The sequence below is a fragment of the Culex pipiens genome, chromosome 3 (assembly GCF_016801865.2).
Source record: "Culex pipiens pallens isolate TS chromosome 3, TS_CPP_V2, whole genome shotgun sequence".
NCBI lineage: Eukaryota > Metazoa > Arthropoda > Insecta > Diptera > Culicidae > Culex > Culex pipiens.
This window is the reverse complement of record NC_068939.1, coordinates 56,599,518-56,621,730: the sequence shown is the minus strand read 5'-3', so window position 1 is coordinate 56,621,730 and position 22,213 is coordinate 56,599,518. Positions and strand designations below refer to the sequence as shown.

At 37.8% G+C, this 22,213-nt stretch overlaps 3 protein-coding genes across 5 annotated transcripts; 2 read left to right on the top strand and 1 right to left on the bottom strand.

Annotated features, from left to right (window-relative positions):
* Positions 1-5,208: 5,208 nt before the first annotated feature.
* On the top strand, positions 5,209-8,384 carry LOC120423603 (toll-like receptor 6). 2 transcript variants are annotated; one of them, XM_039587467.2, is made up of 2 exons: positions 5,209-5,256; positions 5,312-8,384. In XM_039587467.2, the coding sequence occupies exons 1-2, from the start codon at positions 5,240-5,242 to the stop codon at positions 8,133-8,135; spliced, it is 2,841 nt and encodes a 946-aa protein (XP_039443401.1). In that variant the 5' UTR covers positions 5,209-5,239; the 3' UTR covers positions 8,136-8,384. The 2 variants fall into 2 exon arrangements, with proteins under 2 accessions (XP_039443401.1, XP_039443402.1); XM_039587468.2 differs by having other exon boundaries at positions 5,213-5,253.
* A 185-nt stretch (positions 8,385-8,569) lies between these two features.
* LOC120423602 (chaoptin-like) lies at positions 8,570-13,063 on the top strand. 2 transcript variants are annotated; one of them, XM_039587466.2, is made up of 3 exons: positions 8,973-8,991; positions 9,052-9,138; positions 9,200-13,063. In XM_039587466.2, exons 2-3 carry the CDS (start codon positions 9,125-9,127, stop codon positions 12,798-12,800), a joined length of 3,615 nt encoding a protein of 1,204 aa, XP_039443400.1. In that variant the 5' UTR covers positions 8,973-8,991; positions 9,052-9,124; the 3' UTR covers positions 12,801-13,063. The 2 variants fall into 2 exon arrangements, with proteins under 2 accessions (XP_052566610.1, XP_039443400.1); XM_052710650.1 differs by having other exon boundaries at positions 8,570-9,138.
* A 552-nt stretch (positions 13,064-13,615) lies between these two features.
* On the bottom strand, positions 13,616-20,676 carry LOC120423596 (leucine-rich repeat-containing protein 15-like). Its single transcript, XM_039587457.2, has 3 exons — positions 20,589-20,676; positions 18,565-20,493; positions 13,616-14,379 (listed from the first exon to the last, which is right to left on the bottom strand). Exons 1-3 carry the CDS (start codon positions 20,600-20,602, stop codon positions 14,190-14,192), a joined length of 2,133 nt encoding a protein of 710 aa, XP_039443391.1. The 5' UTR covers positions 20,603-20,676; the 3' UTR covers positions 13,616-14,189.
* Positions 20,677-22,213: the final 1,537 nt, after the last annotated feature.

Sequence of the window (22,213 nt, the reverse complement as noted above, 5' to 3'; positions counted from 1 at the left end):
CAATTTTCCCGGGTTTTGAACTTCCCGGAAAACGGGAAAACATTTTTTGAATCCCGGGAACCCCGGGGTTCCCGGGAAATTTTTGAAAGAGAAATAAAATCTATGTTTTCATTATATTTATTATGTTTTTCAAAATTAGCTCAATACTGTTATTTGGTGATAAGCTACATTTCAATCTAAAACAAGGACACCAGTCTTTAGATAGTTTAGAACACATTAAAAAAATGTTATTGTTCTTTGATGTGCTTTAGAATTTTAACGAAACATTTTTTAATATATTTTTATTTATTTATATAACATGAATACAAAAGCTTAAACAATTTCACTGTCTAAAAAACAAGAAACAAAAACAAATAAAATTATACCAGACCATGTAACACTCTGAATAAATTTAGAATTTTATGTTTTATATTAAAAACAAGTTCTAAAAATTATCTTTAAGTCGCTATCGCCAACTGAAGATAAACGGGACTGCAGTCTGAATAGGTACAGGAAAATTTAGAGCAATAAGTTTGGAAATCGGTGTACTGATTGTATTGTTTTATTCCTGTTGAAGCCGAAATCAACCAAAACAATCAGAACATTATGCAAAAAATAGCTTGAACAGCTGTCTAAATTTGTAACTTTTGTCCTTATTTGCTCCAGATGCCGGTTTTTGTTGAAAAATTAAATATTTGTTTTAAAGTTATATTTTTTTCAGGTTTAAAGTCATAAATATACGTGAAATAATTTTCAAAATAAAAAAAGTCTTTTTTGCAATTCCGTTGTGAAACTACTTACTTTTCCTGTCATTCTTGAACGACGAAATAGCCTACTTTTCTGTACCAAAAATAACAGAATCGAATAGCAACACTTTTCAAAATAAATGCTGAAAAGTTCTACTTTTCAGCACTCAAATGGGTGCTGAAAAGTTGAAATTTTTAGCACTTGTTTCGAAAAGTAACACTTTTCATCATTTTTTTTTATTTAAACAAGTTATTGACAAAATACATGAAAATTTGACTTAACATTGTGAAAAATGTTGTATGAAACTCGTTGCAAAACTTGATTTTTTCAGCACTCTTCGTATTTATCCAACTCGGTGAACCTGGTTGGATAAATGTACGAGACGTGCTGAAAAAATCCTCTTTTTGCAACTTGTTGCATAAACTACTATTTTAAATAAATAAAATTTCATAGAAAATATTTGAGGCGTATAGCACTTTGCGGATTTGTAGACCCAAATTTTAACAATTTTCCCTTATAAGCCAAATCAATACTGATAGGGGAACTATACCCTTTCTCAGCCTATTTCTATTATCGGCCAATCAGCACTTTGATAATGAATTACAGTTTTCATGGAGTGTTTTTGACTGTTCCAAAGTAATAAATAGCTCAAAAAAAAGTGAGCAAGCAACTCTCCATTGTTGATACATCTGAAAATGTTGATTTAATAGCGGAAAACAGCAAAAGTGATGAGAATTGGTCGAACGGCTTAGAGTTATTTAAATGAGTATATTTCCCCTATATGCCGAAAACAAATTTTAAAACATTAAAGTTCTTAACGATTACAAAGTTTTCAAGTGTTTATATATTTCCACAGCCAAATCTGAATTTTTAGACCAAAATTTGATTTGTTTTCAATCTCGGGAATTCCGGGGCAAAATATAAAAAAAATCCGGGATTCGGGAATTCCCGGTTTAGGAAAAATCCCGGAATTTTTGTCCCGGGAATTCCCGAGATGGACGCAGTAAGTGTACCTAATTTGCTGTCATTTGAAATGGTGCTATCAATTTGTTTGGTGTCAAAAATACTTTCATGTAAAATTTTATGACGTACTCAGCATTCAGAAAAAACGTATTTTCATCGAACAAATTGATCAAAAATAGTTTTAAAACGTATAATAAAAGGTTTTAGAGAGGCCGGAATAAACAAACAGCGCGGTGGTTGCCAACTTATCATATACCAGTATTCGAACTCAACTGTACAATTTCGGAACATGTCATATTATGAGGTACTGTACTTTTCCAATCTGCAATAACCCAGATAGGTCATTTAGATTTTTTTAGATTTTAGATTTTTTCCTCATATTTGAATTTCATGTTATTAGTAACTTTGCCCTTACTTTTCAAATGAAAGAATATTATACAATGTTCTACAAGAGCAGAAAAATTACAAAAACATGATAAGGAATTTGCTTGAAACCATCACGAGTTATCGTAATTTTATGGAAAAAAATGTTCAAAAAGGCAGTCACGACGAAACAAAAAGCAACGCAAATAGTAACAGGTAATTTTTTGTGAAATTGTTAGCAAAAATTTGTTGTTATTGTCTGCCCTAAAACAATGTTTGAAACCAAATCATCACCATTTTGACAGTAAATTATTAACATTAACACGTCTTTGCCAAGTTCAGAAATGGAAGAGGTCGTACCGCCACGCCGTCACGAGATTTCGAAAAATTGATCTCAGACTGGTAACCAAGGACCAAAATTACCCCTTAGAGCAAAGTTTTGCGCAAATTGGAGAGGGGTCGGAGCAACTACCATGTGAGATGGCGGAGAACGACCCATATTCTAAATATTTCAAAATAATTTCATGAATACTGAAAATACATCCAAACTCAGATAATAATAAGTTTTATTGTTTGAAGATTTTAATTCGATTTCAATTTCAATTGAGTGGTTTCCAAAATATCAAAAATGATAGAAAAATGGTAAATAAAAAGAACATTGAGTATTACAAAAGGCCATATTTTTTGTTGAAATCAAATTTCAGGGATTTTTTTGAATCTACTATGATTTTTCCGTTTTAAGGAGAATAAATTAAACAACTTAAGTTTAGACAAAAACTATTTTTATTAATTTTCTGTTCTTATTTTGTATTTTATTGTTACTTTATCAGTTTTATAGTGTTCTCACATTTTATGCATCAATTTTATATAACTAGCTCCAGAGTTTCAAAAAATCTGTTCAGACTCAGAGACTTCAGAGCGCCGATTTCTGACAGAGTATGAATTGGCATTTGGGGGGGCACATGAGGTTGCAGCCTATCTCGCCAAGAGAAAGGGTTAATATTTTGGGGGAGAAAAATCATCATCCTCTTGTTTTTTATTTTAAAGAAATATGTCCTCTATCAAATGTTTTTTTAAATAAAAAATTGTTGAAAATTAAGTTTTGGATAAAAGCAATTTTGTCAATTATGGGCAGGTTCAATTAATTCAACGTTATAAAAACTTGGTTCTTGGTGAGTTTACCAACTTTAACTTTTGCAAATTAGAAGGTATAAATGTAAACAAATACAAATTGTTGTGATTGCGATAACAAACATAAAAAAATAACCATTATCAAAAAAATGTTTAAAAAAACAATACAGTGACCAAGAAAAACATTAAAACTGTTGCTTGTGAGCTTGTGTTCACAGTATTTTTAAACTACTCGATCGTACCCAAATCCAACCATGAGACCTAAGAAGCAGCAAGCAGTTGAAAAAACACAATCCATTTCAGGAGGCGTTCCTAGAGGAAGAACCCCAATGGAGACGCACTGTGTCGGACACGCAACAAAACAAAGCTCAAAGATTCAGGCAGGCAGGCAAAGACAGAAGACACGATGGAACTGACGAAGATCTGCTGCTGGATGCTGCTGCTGTTGCCGTTGGATCGCGCTTTTATCTCATAATATTAATCAAATTAGAGCACCTATCGGTTCCCTACTTTCCCGGCGAAGCTCCCAAAGGGGTTTCTTCATTCATTTTGAGGGGGATCTCTGATATAATTTTCGAAGGGTCAATATCGCCGAAAGTGATTTCTTTTCTGTTTCTTTGACCGCTTGATTTGGGTTCCACTACTGTGCGTGTGTGTTTCAGCGTACAAATCGTGTGTTGTTGATTCAAGGCTATCCACACAGACATCACTTCTTCTCTCCATGCGGTTCTTTTTTTCGGATTGGTTTTCTTATTTTTCCTTCGATTTGTTTTTTTCAGATTTGTCTATAAGAGCAACAAAAAATATCGAGGCTAGGTTTTCGATCTCTGGCCGCAGATGAAACATTGTTATTATACCTTCCGGGTTCATTCATGTTTTTATTTCGGCGAAGATCTCTCCTTCAGATTCCGATTCCACCAGTTTCGTCCGTCCATCCGTCTGCCTGTGCAAGCTCTTTGAACTGCGCCAGTAGTTTCGGTAAAGGTGAATGTGGAATCAAGGTTATCCATCCTCGGTGTGTGGAAGGCCCCCGGTTCGAAGCCCGGCTTAACCTCATGCGAAGAGGCACGCAACCGAAAGCACACACGCAGTCGATTCGATTGATCGCGCAGGAGGTTCCCTCGAAAAAAAAACATACACAAAATTCCCAACCATACCCGGTGGCCATTCGCACCAAACAGGTTTGTCCACGCCGGCCGACCTAGCCAAGTCACACAAAATTCGGTAGCAACGTGTGCCGATTTTTACTACTTGCAATAAACATTTTCCACGGATTCTTCCTATTTATCACACAATCCGGGATATCAATTCGTTCCGGAGTTCAAAACATCAAACCAGACGGTCATAAAATTTCACTAAGGAAAAAAATGCTTCTTCTTGCGAATGAAAAAGATTTTCCAGCAAAATTAATTACAACTTTATCTTCCTAAATATAAGAACGCCACCGAAAGACACAAAAATAAGGTGATCCCCGAAAGATTTCAAGAGAATCTTCCGAGCGGGCTTTTCTTTTGAGTTTTAATATGATCATTTGGGGGGATGCCTTTGGGATACAATTTAAATTGTTTTAAATTCTTTGAAATACAAAAATCTATGGATCACCTTTTATCATTTTTGTTGCCACCCACCCCATAAAAATATTTACGGGTAAAATGTAACGGGCAAAATGTAACCAGAACTTTTTTATTCAATCATAATAGCCTAAATCAATCGCTTTATAAAAGAACATTTTTCTTTGCTTTTTTTTTAATTTTCATCAAACTGAATTTTATTTATAATGATATGACAATTTAATGCTTATGACAAAGCAATGATAATTCTATAAACAAATCAGAAAGCTATTATCTCATTGATGACGAATTTGTCTCAACTGATCTGAAGAAAGAGAGTCGAAATAAAACAATCCCTGCACCATAACATGAAAAAAAAACAATTTAAAATGTTTGTAAACAAAATTTATTGATAATGAGCTACTGATAATGCCAAACGTTCAATTGAACGCACTGCATTTACCATTATCAACCGAGACTTCGACCAGGAAGGTTCTTCCTTGAAGATGTTTAAAATACAGTTGTGAGTGAATCGTTTTGAAATGTGATCAAGTTTGCTAATAAGAAATTACTTTCAGTGTAATTGCAGTAGTTATAGTGTTGCAAAGTACAGTTACTTTGTGCCAAAATATCCAATGCGTTGAAGATGAATATGGCGTTTGCATCTTTTGGAATATTGACGAGGAAAAATCGCTTCAATTGCGATTGCCAAACTCTACAACTACAACAACGGAAATCAAGTTCATCGATTCATCTGTTCCCGTTATAGCCCAGGAGTGGTTACGTAACTTTGAAGAAATTACATCATTGTTCATAAGCAGCACACAAGTTCGTGATATCGTGCAGGATGCATTTGACGTTTGCCCTAACTTGACCGTTATTGACCTATCGGGAAACTCGTTGAAATCTCTGCCAGAAAGTGTCTTTGCCAGTACGGTACAATTGAAGCTGCTGGATCTATCCAACAATAATTTGGAGCTTTTACGAGAAAATATTTTCGAAAATTGCCCCGAGCTAGCACGCTTGGAACTGCATGGAAATACCATCAAGCAAATGACCCGTGAACACTTCCGGATTCCACGAGAGCTGCAATACTTGAGTCTGGGTGATAATCAGATCGAACATCTAAACGGCGCCATATTTCACCTCCTGGAAAATCTAACTACGCTTGGTCTGGGTGATAATTACATAAGAGAGCTAAGGCACGATGCGTTTCAAGGGTTGAATTCCTTAGAAATTTTAGATTTATCAAATAATCTCATTGATACGGTGAGCCCAGGAATTTTTCAAACAACACTTAACTTACGAATGATAGTGCTTTCAGGAAATTTTCTTCAGTATCTTCCTAGTGGTATTTTTAGTAATTTGAAACATTTACGTGAGGTGCAATTACAAGGTAATGAGTTACAGTTATTGAAAGAACCTACATTTGAGAGTTCTCCGCTTTTAGAGACTTTGTTGTTGAGTGTCAATAACTTGAAACATATTTCACCAAACATTTTAAATAACCAAACAACCTTGAAAACCATAGAACTTAATCAAAATCAGATTTCGGAAATACCTAAAACAATGTTACCACTTATAGGAAGCTCTGTGAAGCTTCACAATAATCGAATCACAAATGTAAAAGATAACACATTTTCTGAGGCATCTGACATATCAGTAATCATGTTATATGGAAACAAAATTGTTGACCTTCACGATGAGGCTTTTGACATGCTCAAAAACCTTAGGGAATTGTATCTTGACTATAACAATCTTACAAACATTCCAAGTATTCTTTTTAAATCAAATCCCAAGCTAGTTCATTTAACATTGACACACAATCTGCTCACAACCATCAATACAAACACATTTGCAGGACTAGATTCTCTGTATTCAATTGATTTGTCTTCAAACAAGATTTCCGATATTCAGGAAGGTGCATTTGTTGGCTCTGCAATAACTTATCTTAATCTACAAAGTAATCAATTAGAAACAATTGGATCCAGAACATTTTACGGACTCAAACTGTTATACTTGAATTTGGCCGATAACTTATTGAGCCGGATTGAAAGTGATGCATTTGTTGGGCAACCAAAGCTAGAAACAATATATCTCAATAATAACAATTTACATAACATTGAAGACAATACTTTTTCTATGCAAGGAAAACTTGCGGAGCTAGATTTTTCAAGCAATTATTTGACTTCATTACCAAACCTTAACGATTTGGTATCTCTTAAGACATTAAAAATGTCACACAATCATTTATTCGACTTTACCTTACACCGATACACTGGACTAGAAAATTTTAAAATACATGAAAATGATTCCCCGTCAAAAAATATGGAACATTCTGGTCTTTCTGAATTGGAAACACTAGAAACAAGTGATAGCAAAATTTTATCAACATATACTCTTCATCAGCTAAAATCATTGCACATTGATTCCGGAACAGAACACAAATTTCTTGAAAGCATTAAAACGTTCTCGAACTTATTGGAGCTCAAAATAACGAACACATACCTTCCACAAATTTCAGACAAATTAATTCTCGGGGCTTCTAAGCTTGAGCACATAACGTTCAGTAACAACTCATTATCTCTCATTCCCTCGACATTTTTCGAAAATTGTACAAACTTGAGTGTCTTAGATCTATCCACAAACAAGTTGCCAACCGTAGAAAAGTCCTGGTTTATCTCGTTACACAAATTAGTTCAACTTTCATTAGAACGAAATCAAATTACAAGTTTTCCCTCTAGTGTTCTCATTTCACTCAAATCACTAAAAAGTCTAAACTTGGCAGAGAATTACATCAAAATCATTCCCCCCAACTTTGTGCTTCCATCTCTTACATCTATGAACGTATCTTGGAATCAATTGACAGAGTTAAATCAATTTGTTGAAAACAATCCGCATCTTCACGATTTAGACATCTCTGGTAACAAACTCACTGAATGCTTCATTTCGAAAAAATTGCAGACACTGTATGCTTCTGAAAATCAAATCACAGTACTCAAATTTGATACATTTGGAAAGTTCAGTATGCACACTCTATTTATTAGAAACAATCAAATTAGGAACGGAAGTGATCTTTTGAAGCTTTCAAAACTAAATTTCCTTGATATATCTCAAAATGACATTGCGGTTGATTTCACACAATTGTATAAACTGAAAAATCTCATCTCATTTAATGCTTCATCAATTCCGAGTATCAAACTGCCTGCAGATCGTACTGTTCCTTCAAATCTACTTGAACTTGACTTGTCCAACAACGGCTTGAGCTTCATTTCAGGCCAATTTATTAAAAGTTTTCCAAGGTTGACCGATCTGTACTTGCATGGTAATAAATTAACTAAAAACAGCATTGAGGAAGTACAAAAAGATTTGCAACACCTGGTAAACTTGAGTTCTGATTAGGAATCCACCTAGTGTTGGCATATCAGTCACTAAGAAGTTATAGCAAAATAAGTTGTGTGATGAGTGAAAATCGACGAACTCAATGAAAACAGAACCAAATCTATAAACTACCAAACACCCAACAATCTACCCTAGAAATATTTTGGAACCAACACTGCCATATAAAATTAAGTAAAATTGTACACAGAATAATAGCTAATTGTTGCGAAAGAGTAGGTGAAAAATAAATCCAATTGAAATAAAATAAAACTATTTCTTGATTCTTGATCAAAACTAATAACGTGACAATATTTTTTTCTAAACCTGATACTTCCACTGTCCGCGCGTCGTTGCATCGTTGCTTGGTGGTGCACGAAAAAGAAACGCACAAAAACAAATTATAGTACTAAAAATAAAATCATCTGTTTTGCGTTCGCGGGAGGCACGCTCGCGTCAGCTGATTGCGCATGCGTTATCAGGCGAACCTTTGCATGACTTTCTCAACCTGCCGTTAGACGTAGAGGACAGACTGATTATGTTACCGCTAGTGCTGATTCGTTTTATGCGAGTCCGATGAACTGGCTCTTCAATATGTCACAGTAGGGTGATAAGAAATCAATTTTAAAAAGCGTTAGTGGCGATTTATTGTTATTGAATAATTCGATACAAAAAATACAGCAAATTCCTTGGCAAATTCTACTGGTATGAAAGAAAATTTGACCACCCTAATGTGGCAGCACTTCGCTTCAAAGATAGGAAGGAAAAGCCGGCCGGGACGCCAGGGCCTCTGTCTGTTTGGGTACAAAAAAAGTGTTTTTGTTTTTCTTCGCATGCAGAGAAAAGCCGGCGCATCGGACAAAGTTACAGGCGCATGACGGTGATATTTTTGGGATCATGTGACTTGAGCACCTCCGAAATTTTCCTCATTTCATTTCAGAACATTGTCTCGATAGGATAGGAATTATAAATATAAGTGCTCTTGAGTTTTTTTAAGGTGAAAAAAGTGCAAGATGTTCAAATTGAGGTGATTTTTTTTTGGTTTTCAAAGTATAACATGAAATAATTGAATTGTGTATTTCCTGTAGCATTTTGACACTTCTGGTTCTCGGAGCCACTGTTAAAGCCGAAATCGGACCGATTTACAGCTGCTACGGGTCCAGAACGGAGTGTAGGTTGGCGTACGTAAACCATGAAACCCGCGAAGAAGTGTCAGATATAACCATCAGTGCCGGATCGGGACCGTTCGTGGAAATCGAATTCGTAGATTCATCCTTCCCAATCATCCCACCATCCTTGTTCCGTGACAACGACAATGTACGGATGCTCTCGGTGAAAGAATGTGAAATTCAAGCCGTTGATTCGAGAACATTTGCGAATGCACGGGAGCTGAAATATCTCAAGATTCACAAGAATGCACTCACGAAATTATATAACGACATGTTCAGCGCTACGAAGCTGGTGAGAGCAAACTTTGGAAGCAATCGTATCACTGAGGTAGAAGAAAACACCTTCCGAGGGTGTCGGGATTTGGCAGTGTTGCGACTTACGCGAAACAGAATAAAGGTTTTCCCGGAACAACTGTTCGCTGGGTTATATCAGCTGGAAGATCTGAACTTGGATCACAACCGAGTTGAAGACTTGGCCGAAAATATGTTCAAGGATTTGTCTCGTCTGCGTGAACTATATCTGAGTCATAACTTTATCCAAGTCATTAAACCAAACACATTTTCTGGTCTCTCAAGCTTGAGAAAACTGGTGCTGAAGGAAAATGAGCTGTCTACGATAGATCCTCATGCGTTTGATCACTTAACAAGTCTTACTGAGCTCGACTTAGAAGAAAACAACCTGAAAGTGATTGCTCCGGAAACATTTGCTCGCTTACCACACCTAAAGGAACTCATTTTGACAGAGAACTACATTGAACATCTCGATGATCGCACTTTTGAGAACAATGTGGCACTGCAATATCTGGTTTTAAGCAATAACTCGATTGAAGTATTAAATCCAGCTCTTTTCTCCAAACTTGCCCGCCTGGAACAACTGTCAGTTCAGTTCAACGAACTGTCCAGTTTGGATGATAATTTGTTCGTGAACTGCCCAAATCTAGAAACTCTTCACTTCGAAGGAAACATCATCAGCAAAATCGCACCCAGAGCATTCGCCAACCTAAGAAGATTGCAGGTGTTGGATATGGATGACAACAACATTGCAACGCTAGAAGGTGGAATCTTTAGCGACTTGATTGGTTTAGAAAAGCTCTTCATAGATAATAACTTACTGCGAGATCTAAAGGCAGCTTCGTTCCGTGGTGCGAGTAATTTAAAGAAACTATATCTGCGAGATAACCTGATCCGTCATGTAGACGAGTCTGTGTTCAACGATGTTCCACAGCTAAAGAGTTTAACTATTGAAGATAACTGGATCGAAACGATTCCGAGGAACTTGTTCGCTAACATGCGAAGACTTAAGGAACTATCACTAAGTGATAACAATCTAGACGATCTGGACGATTCTGTATTTCAAGCAATTTCCAGCACATTGGAAAGGCTGTACCTGGCAAACAACAAGTTCGCTACAATTCGAGCCGCAGTGCTAAACCTGGGATCCCTGCAACATTTAGATCTATCCGACAACTACTTCAAAAGTTTGCCTAACGATGTCTTCATCCACTTGAAACGGTTAGAGTCGATCAATCTCAACGATAACGCGCTTTCAGCTATTCCAGAAGCACTGCGAGGACTCACTAGTCTCGATGATCTCGAGCTGGCCGATAACAGAATCATGCAAATCGATACACATATTTTGAGCACACTGACTAGGCTGGAGGAGTTGGACCTATCACAAAATTTCATATCATCCATTCCGTCTGGAGCGTTCGACAACCTGCGATCGCTGAAAGAACTTCACCTGGATGATAACGACATCAGACACATCGAAGGCAATGTCTTTGCTCAGAACAGAAACCTGAAGAAGCTTATCATTAGTGAGAACGAAATCGACGAACTCAGCGGAAATGTATTTTCTGGATTACACAACTTAGAGGATTTATTCCTGAGTAACAACCCGATTACACGAATGGATGAGAGGGCATTCCGTGACCTTTCGCGATTGGAGTCGTTGGCATTGGAGAACACCAGCATGACAGCGTTACCGGGTAGTCCCTTTTCAAACTTAGTATCACTGGAAAAACTCGATTTAGACGCGAACAAGTTCACCGAAGCCAATGACGTCATGTTCCGAGGGTTGGAACATGTAGAAGATCTCTATCTGAACCACATCCCGTTCAAATCAGTTCGAGGCAACTCGTTCCATCAGCTTGGAAATCTGCAAGTTGTAAGCATTGGTCCAAGTGAGTTGACTTCGCTGGACAAAGATTTATTCCGATACTCTTTGAAGCTGGAAGAGGTTTTCCTTCATGAGTTGGAGTTTTCTTCATTGCCATCAGGATTCTTCCGCTTCAATCGGAAGCTCAAGACTCTTTCAATTAATGGAAACAAAAAGTTGCTTTCCATTGAGCGTGAATGGTTTAAGAACGTGCCAAGCCTTAGAATCCTGAACCTTATGAATAACAGCATTAGCAGCCTGCAGCCAGGAGTTTTCGATGACCTTGAAGATCTGGAAAGCTTATTCCTTTCAAATAATCCTGTTGGTACATTAGACGTTAAACTTCTCACCAAGTTGCCCCGGCTAGAAGCACTGGAGTTGGCAGGGATGGCCCTCACAACTCTACCCATCGGTATCTTTGACAACCTTGCCGATCTGGAAGAACTTGATCTGGGGCATAATCAGCTGAAAACGCTGGACAGCAACATTTTTCGTAATCTATTTTCGCTGGAAACGCTGCTGCTGGCTGAAAACGGAATCGAGTCGTTGAGTCCTGAGCTGTTTTATGGGTTAAGAAATCTAAACGAGATCGATTTGAGCGGAAATGAGTTGACCACTTTGGAGACGCACGTGTTCAGGGATTGTTTGAATCTTGAAAAGTTGGATATCGCTAGCAATAAATTTGTCACCTTCAATCTACCACAGATGAGCTTTGCCAAAACTCTGTTGGATTTGGACATATCAGACAACATGTTGACCACAATAACTGTTACGGAAGATCTGGAATCGCTGTTCGCAAATGACAATCAAATAACTGGCTTGGAATCTGTTTCTTCACCTTCGCATGATCTAACTATGCTATCCCTTGCAAACAATCGCCTTTCGGACGTATCGACAATTCTGATGTTCACCGATTTGGAGTATTTGAACATCTCTCGAAATAATTTCAATCAGCTAGATCTCGGTCGCCTGACGGGATCGTTGGATGAACTGGAAGTTCTCAATGTCTCGCATTGTGGCATTTCTTCGTTAGGAAATCCCAACATTGCGAATCAAGAATCGATGAAGGTTTTGGACCTCTCCCACAACGAGTTACCAAGTCTTCCGCTGGAGGTCCTCAAACACTTTCCAGAGATGGAAATGTTCGTGCTTGGCGGAAACAAATTTGAGGACCTAGATGCTGATAGATTAATTCAGAACTTCAAAGATATGGCACTCGTTGGTGTCGATGGGACGGAGTGGAACTGTGGATTGGTGGAAAGAGCTGCGAGAACATTTGAAGACAACGATATTGGATTCTGGAGCGGCGAACTTCCTGTGGTTTGCTCCGGTAGAGCATTCAATGGAGTCTGCTGTAAATAGAACACTTCAAAGGCTTACGATCCTAAAGGAAATAACAAAGGAAAGTTATTTATGATGTTTTTCATGATTGATTTAAGAGTTGCTGTTCCACAGTTGATAAAAAAAAACCTGCTGATAGAAGAGATCATATATCTAATCCCTACATTTAACCGATTGATTGGTTACACTTTTCATTGTTCCTCGCGAGAAAAACACAAAAATCCTATCCAGTAGCTTTGATTTATTATCGGTAAAAAAAAGAAACATTTTTTGTTCCTCATCAATGGTTCACTTGTTTTCTGAAATAGAAAGAAATCCCAGCAAACACAAAATATGAAAAAGGGAGAAATCAAAAAAAAATCTTCACACTCTAGAAGCCACCATCCGGAGCGCGAGGGTAATTATGTTCATTATTTTTCGTTGTTTGGGGCCTCCCAGCAGCAGACAGCCAGCGTTACAAATTTCACCGTGGGGGCCGAATCTGCTGGTGGATCCCGGGTTTCGTTTGGTCCGGTGGTACTTGGAGGTTCATTCAACACCTTGGAACCACCTCACGGCTCTTTCCCGCAAGCCTGCTTCCAACATGTACCCAAATTTTTATGAATGAAGCAGCCAATTTTGCTCACCACACACCACCATTCGGAAAAATAATTGAATCTTGTGTGCTGCTGTGATTTTGACCAGCCTGAAACTACACGACCACGGGGCCTGGCCAGCGTCCAGCAGGGTACGCTCTAGGGTTGTTCACGATTTTGAATCTTTCTACAGACCTTCTCAAAAAAATTATAAATGAGTTCACATATTTTTTAGTTTCTTGTATTTCTTTTATTGAACATTACTCTTCCAAATCCAACTGCAACAAAAATATCTAAGTAAAGTTGCTAAATTTAAGCCAACTCCAACTCCAAGTACAAATACACACCCAATCTCCCATTCCTCAACCGTAATGAGGAATAAATTTCATTTGTCTGTCGAAAACGATTTGGTACCACCCTAACCGGTAACCACACTGGCCACTTGTGCCGTTTGGCCGTTTTTGGCCCCTGTGTCTGCGCCTGTATCTTTCTCTTCCTTTGCGCCTAGATTTTGGACCGTGGATTCCTCGCGTAGCTAAATTCGATCATAATTCATCTATTTATTATACGATTATTAACGGATAATTATGATCATTTTTTAGACGTTCCTTGGCTCCCGTATCGCAAAGAATCGATTTTCTCTTTTTTCTTTTTTTCGGGGTTGTTTTTGGCCATCCAGCAGCAGCAGCAGCAGCAGCCGTCAGTCAGCCGTGCTGATGCCCGGGAGTTCCAGAACATCCTGTTTAAATCCGCGCCTTCACGAAACGGTGAGGTGGACCCCCTGGGGCCTTGCGGGATCCGAGCGTAACGATCTCAAACGGTGGCAGCGGAAGAATTACCACAAGCAATTATCGACTGACTTTTTTTTCTCAAGTGTCTGCTGATGCTGTCTGGTTTGGTATGGTTTAACTGCACGAAGTGGCCACCCCGCCACCATCTTTCCGCAGCAGGTTCCCAATCTGCCTACAGCACCGCTGGACTCTGGGGAGTTCTCGGCTTTCCGAGATTCTTGGCGGTTGTTTTTGCTGCGTGAAAGTAATTAACATAAAGCGGCAGGAGGACTAAACCGAACTGTTGAGGTTATTTCTAATTTACAGAAATTACCTTTAGTTCATTTTGTTTTAAAATAAAAACTTAATCCACCTATGTGGTTGATGCCTTCCTCACTTTTTACCAACAATGGGTAATATGAGTGGTTTGGACACATATTTCAGCTATTTTTTTAGGTCCAGAAAAATAAGTACACAGATATAACTTAAGTTGTCATAACTCGAGACAGGGTTGCCAGATTTTTAATGTTGTGGACTCGTTGGAAAGGTCTCTCGATTATCTAGCCAACGATGGGTCGGATGATGGATCTGGACATCGTTTACATGCATTTAAGTGAGATCCGGCTTCAAAAAAGTACATAATTATTACTTAAGTAGTCATAACTCGAGACAGGGTTGCCAGATCTTCGATGTTGTGGACTTGTTGGTAAGGTCTTTCAATTATCTAATCAATGATGGGTCGGATGATGGATCCGGACATCGTTTACATGCATTTAAGTGAGATCCGGCTTCAAAAAAGTACATAAATATCACTTAAGAGACCATAACTCGAGACAGGGATGCCAGATTTTCAATTATGTAGACTCGTTAGAAAGGTCTCTCGATTACCTAATCAATGATTGGTCGGATGGTGGTTCCGGACATCGTTTACATACATTTAAGTGAGATCCGGCTTCAAAAAAGTACATAAATATCACTTAAGTGGTCATAACTCGAGACAGGGTTGCCAGATCTTCAATGTTGTGGATTCGTTGGAAAGGTCTCTTGATTACCTAACCAATGATGGGTCGGATTATGGATCCGGACATCGTTTACATACATTTAAGTGAGATCCGGCTTCAAAAAAGTACATAAATACCACTTAAGTGGTCATAACTCGAGACAGGGTTGCCAGATCTTCGATGTTGTGGACTCGTTGGAAAGGTCTCTTGATTACCTAACCAATGATGGGTTGGATTATGGATCCGGACATCGTTAACATACATTTAAGTAAGATCCGGCTTCAAAAAAGTACATAAATATCACTTAAGTGGTCATAACTCGAGACAGGGTTGCCAGATCTTCGATGTTGTGGACTCGTTGGAAAGTTCTCTTGATTACCTAACCAATGATGGGTTGGATTATGGATCCGGACATCGTTAACATACATTTAAGTAAGATCCGGCTTCAAAAAAGTACATAAATATCACTTAAGTGGTCATAACTCGAGACAGGGTTGCCAGATCTTCGATGTTGTGGACTCGTTGGAAAGGTCTCTTGATTACCTAACCAATGATGGGTTGGATTATGGATCCGGACATCGTTAACATACATTTAAGTAAGATCCGGCTTCAAAAAAGTACATAAATATCACTTAAGTGGTCATAACTCGAGACAGGATTGCCAGATCTTCGATGTTGTGGACTCATTGGAAAGGTCTCTTGATTACCTAACCAACGATGGGTCGGATGATGGTTCCGGACATCGTTTACATACATTTAAGTAAGATCCGGCTTCAAAAAAGTACATAAATATCACTTAAGTGGTCATAACTCGAGACAGGGTTGCCAGATCTTCGATGTTGTGGACTCGTTGGAAAGGTCTCTTGATTACCTAACCAATGATGGGTTGGATTATGGATCCGGACATCGTTAACATACATTTAAGTAAGATCCGGCTTCAAAAAAGTACATAAATATCACTTAAGTGGTCATAACTCGAGACAGGATTGCCAGATCTTCGATGTTGTGGACTCATTGGAAAGGTCTCTTGATTACCTAACCAACGATGGGTCGGATGATGGTTCCGGACATCGTTTACATACATTTAAGTAAGATCCGGCTTCAAAAAAGTACATAAATATCACTTAAGTGGTCATAACTCGAGACAGGGTTGCCAGATCTTCAATTATAAGGACTCGTTGGAAAGGTCTCTTGATTACCTAACCAATGATGGGTCGGATTATAGATCCGGACATCGTTTACATACATTTAAGTGAGATCCGGCTTCAAAAAAGTACATAAATACCACTTAAGTGGTCATAACTCGAGACAGGGTTGCCAGATCTTCGATGTTGTGGACTCGTTGGAAAGGTCTCTTGATTACCTAACCAATGATGGGTTGGATTATGGATCCGGACATCGTTAACATACATTTAAGTAAGATCCGGCTTCAAAAAAGTACATAAATATCACTTAAGTGGTCATAACTCGAGACAGGGTTGCCAGATCTTCGATGTTGTGGACTTGTTTGAAAGGTCTTTTGATTACCTAACCAACGATGGGTTGGATGATGGAACCGGACATCGTGTACATGCATATAATTGAGATCCGGATAATTGTGAAAACACATTTTTATACATAACTTTTGAACTACTTATCGAAACTTCAAACAATTCAATAGCGATGTATGGGACCCTTAACCAAGTCGAATGCAACTGGTTTGACCAAAATCGGTTCAGCCAGTGCTGAGAAAACTTGGCAAGATTTTTGAACACATACATACATACACACACACACACATACACACACACACACATACACACACACACAGACATTTGTTCAGTTTTCGATTCTGAGTCGATATGTATACATGAAGGTGGGTCTTCGAGCTTTTAATAAAAAGTTCATTTTTAGAGCAGGATTATAGCCTTACCTCAGTGAGGAAGGCAAAAATAAAAACGTTGTTTGTTACAGTTTTGTATAACTTTATTCAATTTGTAATGCGATACTACCTAACCAAAAACATATTTAGGTTTCTTCAATTGATTTTAATATAAATTATATCCGATTCAATTATTACAACAATTCAAAACTATCCTGAAACGTACCGACACTTTTAAGCAAAAGCATATTGTCACTAAACTCTTGATCAACAAATGGATTTCCGGCAACTCCCAACTTTTGCAATGATGTGAAAAAGATGAAAATGAAATTATCGAACTGTGTAATACTATTTTGACTCAAGTCAAAAACTTCCAACGCAGTGTGTTCTTTGTGAAGAACTCCGCTGAGTGTCGTAACGCCAGAGGCAGAAATGTTTATGTTTGCTAAAGCTGGAAGTTTGTAAAATCGCTCAATATTCAAATCATCGATGTTATTTCGTGAAACATCTAGTGATCGCAAGCGTTCTAGCTTAAATATTTTATCCAAGCGAGTAAGATTATTGTTGGACAAATTTAAGACTTCAAGTCTATGGAAAGGTGCCTGTTCAACAAAAACTTTGTTGATTTCATTATCTTGAGCGAACAGTTTTTGTAAAGATTTAGGAACCTGTATTATTTGAAGTCGATTATGCTGCACGTCCAAGATCTCCAAGCTATTTGCAAATGACGCCTTTTGAACATCAAACTCGGTCAAATTGTTCCCAGCTAGGTTGAGAATTTTCAGCCGCCAATTGTCGTTGAAAATGTGTTCGTGGAGTCTTTCAAATCGATTATGTTCTAAATAAAGTTCTTCCAGCTCTTCTAGGGAGTGAAGCAAATTGTCAGGAATAGAGTCAAGTTTGTTATCGTTGAGCTCTAAAACTTTCAACTTTGTACAAACGCTGAAAATAGTTTCCTCAAGTTTTGTTATTTTGTTGTCAGAAAGAGACAAAAATCCCAACTGGGCTTGCCAAGAGAATATATCTTCTGGTAGATCTCGAATATTGTTTCGATCTAATTTCAATTCCACGAGAGATTCTAGTGAATTAAACACGTTATTGGGTAGTTCATTTATATCATTTTTAGAAAGATATAAAATTTTCAAATTATCTAAACCAACAAATGCATGGGACGAAATTTTGTCAATTCTGTTTTCATCCAAGTATAGCTCTTCCAACAAATGATAACTTTTAAATGTATTATTTTCAACTCCTTCGACATAATTATCAAACAAAGACAGAACTCGCAAATTTACCAAAGGTGCTAATTGAAACGAGCCAAGGTTGAAAATTTTATTGCTACCTAAATACAAACTTTTCAGGGACCTCAATTTTTCAAGGAGTCCTGGTTTCAACTCGGTTATTATGTTTCCACTCAAATCTAGCATTTCTAGATTCGTCAACGTTTTAAAAGCTATTTTGTTAATTGTTTTGATTTTGTTTTCTCCAAGCCAGAGCTCTTTCAAATTCTCGCAGTTTTCAAACACTAAAGCATCAATTTTATCCAAATTATTTCCAGAAAGATCCAAAATTCGTAACATTGATAAGGATCGGAATGTATTCTGTGGCAGCTCATCAATTAGATTATCTCTTAAGACTATTTCCTCGAGCAGCAAATTATCCTCAAATTGATTTGGCGAAATTTCTTTGATGCGGTTGTCGTACAAATGAATTACTTTCAGCAAAAGCAAACCTCGGAACGCTTTTTCCGACATTTTATAGATGCTGTTACTGTGGAGACCGATGCGTTCCAGATTGGATACTCCCGAAAAAACTCGATTGTTAATTTCAAAAAGTCGATTATTTTGCAATGCCAATACAGTCAGTTTGTCCAACCCATCAAATATGCCATCCTCCAACTTTTCTAAGTCATTATCGTGAATGTACAAACTGGAAAGATTTGACGTATTCTTGAATAACTTCCTGCTTAGATTGATAATTTTGTTGTTTTCTAAGCTGAGATATTGCAGTTCAACGTTAGACGAAAAAATGTCCTCTGGAATCTCATGCAACAGATTGCTGCCCAGTCTAAGAATGTTGAGATGACTCTGGGATTTAAATAAATCTTCCGTAACTACCCTCAAATCCATGTCCGTCATGTCAAGAACTTTAAGCGAATGCAAATTTTCAAATGTCGACGATTCCAGTTGCCCAACCGGATTGCAGTTTAAACTTAACTCTTCCAGCTGTGAAAGATCAGAAAATGCATTTCGTGCAATCGACCTAATCCAGTTGTGGTCCAAAAAAAGGCTATTCAAATGTGACTGCAGCTTGAAATCACTGTCCTTTACCTCTGTTATACTGTTGTTACACATTGCCAGGTGGGACACATTTCCTTGAATATTGAAACTTTCAAAGTTATTTCCACTTAGGTATAAATTAACACTGTTATTTTGGGGCAACTTGAGCGAAAACGATGAGTTTATCCTGTTGTTTGTGATGTCAACATTTTTCAATTGTTTGTTGTATCTGAAGGTATCTTCATGGATAAAATTAATCAAATTATCACTGACACTAACTTCTTCTAATTTTATGTTATACTTGAACAACTCCACTGATACTGTTGAGACCTTATTCGACTGAGCATTGATGAACTTTACACTAGTCAAAGTACTGAATAGATTCTCTGGCAAACTTTTTATCTGATTGTTTGCAATACTCAAGTACTCCAACTTTTCCAGCGAGTTAAACAGCCTGTCCGGAAGTATCTCAAGTGCATTGTCATTCAAAAGCAATACTTTCAAATTTATCAGTGACTCAAATATAGACTCCTGCAAGATCACAATCCGATTAGCACTCAAGTCCAGCTCTTCCAGTTGACGCAATCCATGGAACACTCTCCGGTTGAAGTTCACCAGCTGGTTTCCTCTGAATGAGACAAATTTCAAACCCTTCACATGCCGTAGAACACCAAACTGTAGATAGTTGATTTTATTTCGCGACAAGTCCAGAACTTCCAACGCTTGCAGACCTTCTAATGCGCCAGATTGAATAGATTCGATTAGATTGTTGGTTAGCATCAACTGCGTCAGATTTGTTAAAGCTGCAAAACTGCCTGGTAGAATCACTCGAAACTGATTGTAACTAAGGTCCAAACGGAGCAACTGTTTTAGTGTTCTAAGAACCGGCTTTCCATCGTCCAGCAATGTGTTGAAGGCATTTTGACTCATATTTAAGCTCGTCAAATGCTGATACTTCGCGAAGGCATCCTTATCAATCGCCGAAAACTCGTTGTTTATGATGGTTAGTTCATCCACGTTGGAAACGCAGTAGAAAACATGGTTGCGTAGGGTTGATTCGTGAAGGTCCGAAATTGTCAAAAGGCTAGTGGTGCCATTTCCAGCGGTAGTGAGTTGAATCTGCTCTGGATCATACGCACTTCGTTGTATACAAGCTGATATCTTATCATCTGCGGTGACATCATAGCTCAGCAAACTGACAACTGTGAGAATTACAGCTGCAAATGGCCTGAAAACAAATTCACAACAGATAGAATTCAAACTGACTCTTTTATTTCATTTGATATTTGAATGATCGCGAAAAAAAATCAATAGTTCACCTACCTCAATTCATACATGGTGAATCATGGAAACAGACAATTTTTGCAGTACTTGTTACCTCAGCCACTTTTAAAATCAGACTGAAGACTAGACAAAACCAACCGAAGCTTGAGCAAAGCTATGATTATCACCAAATGCAATGATAAGATAACAAAAGGTAAATATCACGTTTAGTAGTGAAGCGTAACAATTTTTTGTGAGAATAAGGGATTTTAAAATAAATAAATTTCAATGTTTTACCTTTTGAAGAAAAAAACCTGTTGAGTGTTGAGGCATTAAAGTAAAAATTCAATCATGATAAATCTAAATCAAAATAAATGTCTAACCCTGACCCATGCACAGAAAACAAGTCACGAGATGTGAGCTATACCTTATTGATAAGATAAGAGTTGCTTACAGCTGATTTCTAAGCAGGAAAATTGTGTGCACCTCACCTGGAGTATTTTTATGGTTTGTTTATCTATAGATGAGCTCACTGATTTTTTGTGCATCGCACAATAAAAAAAAGTTGTTCTATTTTTTAGCATGATTCATTTTTTGATTTATGGACCAGGATGTTACAAAATTTTGAGGGAATTTCAGGGTATTATCCACTATACACTAGGGTGTCAAGAAAAAATGGAAATTTGGGAAAATCTCCAGAAATACAATACAATCTCAAGACGGGACCGTGGTGTAGGGGTAAGCGTGGTTGCCTCTCACCCAGTCGGCTTGGGTTCGATCCCATGGAATGTTGGTCCCGATCTTACCTAAAGGGTTAGGTCGTTAGCTCAGTCCAGGTGTAGGAGTCGTCTCCCTGGGTCCTGTCTCGGTGGAGTTGCTAGTAGGCAGTTGGACTAACGATCCAAAGATCGTCAGTTCGAATTCCGGGGTGGATGGAAGCTAAGTGTAAAAAGAGGCTTGCAATTACCTCAACAATCAAGCCTTCGGACACCTAGTTTCGAGTAGGAATCTCGCAATCGAGAACGCCAAGGCAATGCTATAGAGCGAATAATTTGATTTTTTTTATATATCCATGGACCAGTGTTAAAAAATCGCAAAACAAATCCATTTTTTTACCAAATCCGGTTCTCTTAGTCTCAACTGAAAGCTTAGGATATCTTCTTTCGGAAACAAACCTGGAAAACAGGATTTGGTCACTGTGGCCATCCGGAATCTGCTACAACCGAAAAAAAAGACCGTTTTGAGACCCCAACTTTGACGACCAGTATCTCCGGCAAATTTTAACCAATCAGGATGCGTCATGTTTCATTCGACAGGTATTTACCTGTATTTTGACCATCCATATTAATATCAGGGCCAGACGACTTACCGGTTCCAAATATCCGGAATAAAGGAGAAAAGCAACTCGCAACAAAATTATGAGGCTAGGAATTTTGACAGACATGATATTCATAAAGTATTCGCCTCCTTTTCTCTCCCACAGAAAATTGGGGACAATTCGCGATTAAAAGCTCCATAATTCCGATAGATGGCGCAAAGCATCGAAGAATGACGATCCAAATTTTCGCTGTTCGGTTACATAGGAATGCAAACTTAAAATTGAATTTACAGCTCTTAGAATAACTTTTGAAAAAAAATTCAAGTAGTACGATTGTAAACTTTTTGCCCTCTATAAATTAACGCAA